Source organism: Arachis stenosperma, chromosome 4, assembly GCF_014773155.1.
Source record: "Arachis stenosperma cultivar V10309 chromosome 4, arast.V10309.gnm1.PFL2, whole genome shotgun sequence".
NCBI lineage: Eukaryota > Viridiplantae > Streptophyta > Magnoliopsida > Fabales > Fabaceae > Arachis > Arachis stenosperma.
This window is the reverse complement of record NC_080380.1, coordinates 117038939-117046513: the sequence shown is the minus strand read 5'-3', so window position 1 is coordinate 117046513 and position 7575 is coordinate 117038939. Positions and strand designations below refer to the sequence as shown.

General features: G+C 29.1%; 1 protein-coding gene across 1 annotated transcript; it reads left to right on the top strand.

Annotated features, from left to right (window-relative positions):
* Positions 1-1702: 1702 nt before the first annotated feature.
* On the top strand, positions 1703-7030 carry LOC130974160 (vacuolar cation/proton exchanger 3-like). Its single transcript, XM_057898914.1, has 12 exons — positions 1703-2151; positions 4062-4129; positions 4284-4312; positions 4629-4825; positions 4904-5122; positions 5203-5334; positions 5540-5656; positions 5743-5796; positions 5909-6025; positions 6295-6385; positions 6480-6541; positions 6651-7030. The coding sequence occupies exons 1-11, from the start codon at positions 1870-1872 to the stop codon at positions 6536-6538; spliced, it is 1365 nt and encodes a 454-aa protein (XP_057754897.1). The 5' UTR covers positions 1703-1869; the 3' UTR covers positions 6539-6541; positions 6651-7030.
* The last annotated feature ends 545 nt before the right edge of the window (positions 7031-7575 follow it).

Below are 7575 nucleotides of genomic sequence, written 5' to 3'. Positions count from 1 at the left end.
ATGGATGTACTCTTTAAGAGTTTTTATAAGTTGTCTGGTATCTATGGATGTACGTTGTCGAACGAAAGTATTTTTGGGAGCGGTATTGCGGTTTAAAGTTTTAAACAGGCTCATATTTTAGTATTAAATAGTATAAGTGTCATCGTAATGTCCGAACTATCAGAGTCGTGCAGCCGAAAGCGTGAGCTTTGGTTATTAGGGTGTTACATCATCGGTAACGTAAAGTTCTTGGATAATTTAAAATCGATGACCTCGGCTGTGAATGGTCCAACTGCGTTGTCCAATTCATTGTCTTCATTATTTTGTTGATCTCCTCTGGTTGTTGAGTTTCAGAGATATGTATTGGATCAGAGTTTTTTCCTCGTCATCTTGTCGTTCATTGTGATCATCGTTATGAGCAATTCAAGCATTGGTTAGCTCAACTTTTTGATTTGTCATTTTTTTATTTTCTTCTGCCATGCGCTGATTAGCCTGTTGTAACTCTATCACCATCCGAAGAAACTCGAAAAGTGTGGGAGGAGGTTGATCAACCATAAGCAGACCTGAAAATTTTGGGACCTAAAGAAAAAAAGGGCTTTTGTTTCTAGGCTCACGGTGGGCACCAATTGTTCTTATGGAGGTTGGCCGCTGTATAGCTCATTTATCAGTGAATAACTTGGAGCTTTTCGTCGAGATGAGTTATACTTCGATAGCAGGAGAACAAAAGAGTAGGTATCTACAAAAAACACTCGAACGCTCAAGTTAGCAAGTGAATAATAAATTTTGTAAATTATCATACCTCAAAATGACTTTTTTATCTTTCTTTTATATTTGGAATGAGATGTATTCGATTATTTTTTCAAAAATCCTACTTAAATGAAGAATAATAATATTTTAAAATATTATTATATATTTTGATATTTTCATAACTGAACTATAATATTTATAATTGAATTATAATATTTTAACTAAATTATAACGATTACATTAATTTATATATTAAAATTAATTATTATATATTTATATATAAATATAAATATATTATTTAATTTATTTTTAATATATATTTTATATTTTATTTTAATAACTAATTTTAATATATACGTTAATTTGCTTTTTATTGAAAATGGTATTTCCTCGTCCACAGTAATAATTTGTTACCAGAGCACTTTCCGTTTATACTTTATACACACGATACAATAGTAGTTGTTGTTGGACATAATTATACATTTGTCATTTATTTAGCTGTTAAAAGTTTTTGGATAAGTAATTCTATGGTATATTTAAAATTTTTTTGATAAACAAATTTGAGGTTGATTATTTTTGTTGAGTAAACTATTTAAGTATAAGATAGACAAAAGAAAATACAAAAAATTACATTATAAGATCAAGAGAAACTATGTTTGTGTAAAAAAATATCATATAAAGTATTTTTATATTAATAAATTTTTAAAATAAATAATTTTATCACGTTATTATCACTTAGATAGTAACTGCCCACTCAGACTAGTACTTCTTGGACACATTGCATTTTCTTATTTCGGTAAATTCTTGATCAGTGGCTATCGGCTAATGAATGATGATTTTTTCCATTTTAAAGTATCAGTGAGCGGAAAAATTTTAGAAAAATAAATTAAAAAAAAATAATTCATCAGAAGAAACTTCGCGGAAGCTCCCTATATCAGTTATCACACCATAACATCTTATTATAAATATATATAGTTGTCATGTAGAAAACAACATACACACATAATAATAGAGCCTATAGGTTCATTCTAAGGCAGTTACAAAATCGGTTACAGAGTATTATTGTTACTTTATTGTTGCCATATTCATCATCATTGTAGAGCCCTTGTTGTCGTTTGCATTTGCCTCTAGTTGCTACAAAAAATGGCGTCTCACCAACAAGAGCCATGGCTTCTAGAGAATGGAAATGTGAAGGTGTTGACTAAGGAAATGCGGCACGGCCATGGCCGGAGCCGTACTGCCCACAACATGTCGTCCTCTTCTCTTAGGAAGAAATCCGACCGGACCCTCGTATCGAAGGTTCGGTGCGGATTGCTAAGGAATTTGTTGGTTAACATCCAAGAAGTTATTCTGGGGACAAAGTTGTCCATCTTGTTCCCAGCAATTCCCATTGCCATCATTGCCCAATGCTATGGCCTTGGAAGAGTGAGTTCTATTGTTACTCTTTCGTAGCTTTTCTTCAGCATTTTTAACTTCGCAATGCTGAGGCTGTATAACTTGGTCATATACGAATACAATTTATGCATCAGGGAATCCTTTTTCATACCGTTTATATTAGTTTTGTGTCCGTCTATAAATTAGTGCCTAATTTTTATTTAATTTATTTTTTAAAATTATTTATTTTTATATTTTTTAAATTAAATATTAATTGTTATTTTTTTTCTAACAAGTTACACACCATAATAATTTTCGTAGTTTTGTTGTTATAAAACTTTTGTTGACTGATTTTTTATTACTCTAAATTGGTTTGGAGTAAGATTATAGGACTTTGTTAGGTAGATAATAATTTTTGTGAATAATGTGAATAATAAATTTTAAAATTGGCCTAATAAAATAAAAATATATTACATCCTCTAAATTATTCACCTAAATCTTAATATTATGATAATTATCTGCACATCTAGTAAATTGAACATGCGATATATTTATTGTTTATATTATTTAATATTTTTATTATCTACCTATACTTTTCTATTTAATTATACATGCAACATATTTTTAGTGTTTCCAAAACAAAAATACTTTATAATAAACACTGAATAAAAATTTAATTCCGTCTTTGTCTATTTTTATAAAGATAAGGCCATTTTTATTTAAAAAATATTTTAATCTAAATTGTTTTATTTTGGAATAATATGACTTTTTATTATTTTTATCTCTATTATTTTTATAGTTTAACCATAATTTATTATCATCGTTGTTTTCTTTATTATCATTATCAATACTAATATCAATACTATCAACTTCATAAATAGATCTAAAAAATTTTGATTGTGGAGACAAATATATATAGTATAATAATAATTTTTATAATTGTATTATAATATTGTAATTTGTAAAATATGATTACTTTTATGTTTAAGATTTCAAAATTTTGGAGAGTTTCAATAAATCTAATATCACAGCACCTAACGTATGATTTTAGAGGTAAATTTTTTATTTTTTCAACCAATCAAAAGGCTAAAATTACTATTCAATTTTATTTCAAACATAAAAATGTCTACAAAAGTTGCCAATAACCTATATTAGTTTGTTATGAGGGCAAAATTAGTTTTGTGTTGGGGCAACTAACTTATATTATCAAAAACTATTAAAAAATTTTCAAATTTTTACTCGCGTACTTGCCTCCACTACTTTAAGAGTAAATCCGTCCCTGATCAACATGAATGTTTTAAAAAAGATCTTTATGTTATAAATTTTTTTCTTATAATATCATTTCTAGCTATGATCTTTTTTTACTTAACTACTACCAATAAATAAATTTTTTAAAAATAAACTTATTAATAATTTTTGAGACTTTAAAATCCATAAATTACAAATAAAATTTTTAAAATTAATTTTTATTATTATTTAACGAATTTTTTAATAAATAAGTCGTATTATCCCAAAATATAAAAATTAAAAGTCAAAGCATATTTTTTGGACAAAACATTCGTCTTATATTCCATGAGAATAAGTAAGGATTGAATTGAATATTTACACAAACACACAAAATTATCCATTATGTATTTATATATATTTTTTAATAAAATAATCAACTATTAAAATAGTCGAATTCTCTGTAGCAAATAATCAATCTTTTTCTACATCAGTATAATAAATTTTTTCATAAATATCAAATATATATTCTTAGAGGATAGTTGATTAGTGAATTTTAGTGTATTATGTAGAATGATTGCTTTCAAAATAACTTGCTTATAGGAAAAAGCCAAATAAATTTTTCTTAAAAAAGGAAAACATTATTAAGAAGTAGCGTATCATTTAATTAGCACTTTGCACATCTTTTTGTCTATGATAAAGAAACAATGCCTAAGTAATTTCTTGATTGTAAACAGCCATGGATTTTCGCATTGAGCTTACTTGGGCTTACACCGCTTGCTGAACGTGTCAGCTTCCTCACAGAGTAAGGAACATGATGAACCTGTTGTATTCTTTTATTTATTCTTCATTCAACATACAAGGTCTTAATTATTCTAGTTTTCTGGGTTATTTTTCATTGCTGATTCTTGTTCTATTTTCTTTTTTGGTGTTTGTTGCAAATTCAAATAATACTCCAGACAAGTTGCAATTTACACTGGTCCTACAGGTACGCAATACACCTTATATTACGTCACTTTCTAAGAGTTTGTTACGATATGCAATATTCAACTTTAACCGTTAGGATTCAGTTTGGACCATAACATTAATAATCATATACTCTTCTCATACACAGTCACATGCATGTCCATTTAGGACTATTTTGGCAGCATATATAGTCACATGAAGTTATATTTAAGATTAGGGTAAATTAAAAAAAAAAGGCCACACAAATGTTAAAAATGTTGCAATTGATTAATAAGGTGTAATTACTGAATTAAGCTAATTAAAATGTTTTTTTTTCTTTTTTGTGTTATTAATTGCAGTTGGAGGGCTTCTAAATGCAACATGTGGAAATATTACTGAGCTGGTGATAGCAATATTTGCACTGAGTAGTAACAAAGTTGATTTGGTGAAGTATTCTCTACTGGGTTCTATCCTCTCAAACCTTCTGCTGGTTCTTGGAACCTCTCTCTTGTGTGGTGGCATTGCAAACCTTGCAAAGGAACAAAAATATGACAGAGTAAGCACCTCTATAAACACGTTAATTGAAACCCTTGCCAAGAGAAAAATTAATAATGTTAAGCATTGAATTTTGCAGAGACAAGCAGATGTGAACTCTCTAATGCTTCTGCTGGCATTGTTGTGCCACTTGCTTCCAATGCTGTTCAGATACGGCGGTGGTGGCTCGGACGCTCTCGCGGCCGCAGACTCATCGCTGTACTTGTCGAGGGCCGCCAGCATTACCATGTTGGTTGCATATTTTGCTTACCTTATCTTTCAGCTGTGGACACACAGGACATTGTTTGAAGCTGAAGATGTAAGCTCAATTAATAATTAATTACTTGAACTAATAATGAATAATAATTTAATTTGATTAATTCATTATTATTGGTTCAGGAGGATGGAGATGGTGAGAATGGTTCAGATGATGAAGAAGCTGTGATTGGAGTGTGGAGTGGTGTTGCATGGCTGGCTGGGATGACTGTCTTCATTGCCTTGTTATCTGAATATGTGGTGGACACAATTGAGGTAAACATACAATTGGCTATTGAATTTTCTTTTTCAGTGATTTTTGGCACATTAAAAAACAAATGCTACCTGCATACCAAAAATTCAGTTACAATACATGTGGTATTTGTGTTAAAAAGTTTTTGGTAATAGAGGGGAAAATATTTTCAAAAGATCCTTATATTTTAATGTGATGCCCAATTAATGTGAATATTATTAATTACAGGAAGCATCAGAGTCATGGGGTCTTTCTGTAAGCTTTCTCAGCATAATTTTGCTACCAATTGTTGGCAATGCAGCTGAACATGCAGGAGCAATCATATTTGCTTTCAAGAACAAGCTGGTAAATATTATAGATTTAAAACTTTATTATTATTATTATTATTTCACATAGATTCGTATTGAAAATCTGTATTTTTGTGACTGTAGGATATCACGTTGGGTGTTGCATTAGGTTCTGCCACGCAAATTGGCATGTTTGTGGTAATAAGAACTCTATTCTGAAATTTGAAAATGGACACATCCTATTAGCATTGTATATATTTTTTGAGCAATGAAAAAATAAGACTAATGCTATAAATTAATATATATATAGGTTCCTCTATGTGTACTGGTTGCTTGGATAATGGGTGTTAAAATGGATCTAAACTTCAACCTCCTAGAAACCGGTTCTCTTGCTTTGGCAATAATAGCCACATCCTTTACTTTACAGGTATATGTGGTGAAGTTTTTTTTTTTTTTTGTGGTTTAATTTCTTTCTTAAAATGTTTGAAGTATTTAATTATTTCTATATGATATATTGAACCAAATATACTCTTTTATTATCATGGAATAAAGATATATCTATTAGGATTTATACTCTTTCAAATGATGAAATCATATTTCATTTAAAAAACTACATATTTTGACTTTGAATTTTAATTTAATCTCTAAATGAAATTTAAGGCATTGACAAAATCTCCATCCTCCTGTTTTTCATAGGATGGTACATCTCACTACATGAAAGGGCTTATTCTTCTTTTGTGCTACGTTGTCATTGGTGCTTGCTTCTTTGTACAAAGAACACCCTTAAGTAAGTAGAATATATATTAGTAGTCTATCCATAGCTATATTATACATTTTCAATTTTCAATTCATGTCTAAAATTTGATTTGTTTTGTCTCCAGACCAAGTGAATGTTAACATCACATTCAAGTCAGCAAGTGATGCAGTTTTAAATGCTTAATAGGTGAGTTCATATAGGTGCCACATTAAGAAATAGTAGTAATAATAATAATCTACATAAGAATAACAATTAACTCTTAGAGCTAACTGGAAATTACTTGAATGAGACACAGGCTTTGGCCTATGATTGGTCCCTTGTGAGATGAAGGATAGTGGCATCATCATCAAAACTCAAATGTTGATTCGTTGAATTGTTTATTGGTTTCAATATTCTATCATCCATCCATCCACCGGTCATATATCCAGACACAAGGCAGAAGAGTTTTGCAGCAGCATTGCATGTTAGTGATGAATCTGTGTCCAAGATTTTCAATCATTAGTATGATGTATCATATAATTGTGGCCTAGCTAGCTAGTGGGTATTGAGGTTAATTAAGTTGGTTATTTTATTATCATGTACTTAAGTAATTCTGAAATAAATGCAAGTTAATTGTTCTTGCATGGTGAATTTGTGGTTGAATCATTAAAGAAAGTTCCTTGAGTTTGAAGAGAATATTTACTCCTTTTGGTGTAGTTTCTCCTCAATGATCTCATGCCATTTAGCCTTTTACCCATGTTCTAGATATATAGACTTGTCATAAAAAGAAATAATAATATAAAACTACAGAAGATGTTGATTCTGTAGAATTAAAAAAAGAAAATATAATTGATGAAAGAGTGACCTACTCTAAATATAACACTCAAAATAATAAGTGCATTAGCCATTTTAACTAATAAAATTGATGAGTAAAAGATTCTTCTCACAAAAAGTTGTCAAATATCAAAATACTTTTTCAACTATCATTTGGATAATAGAATTTTATTGAGCTAATAAATAAAGTAAAAATATAAAATGTAATTAACCAACAACACTAAACACTAAAAAAAGAAAGAAACTATTAAATGAAGCTTGTATTCAATAAAACACGAATGTTAAGACATTTAATCTTACCTTATTATGTTGAATGAGTTGGATTTATTAATCACTCAATTTCTTAGTTAGAACTTTAGTTAATCAATAAATGGACTCTTGAAATTAGCCTCGAATTTTAAATCAAT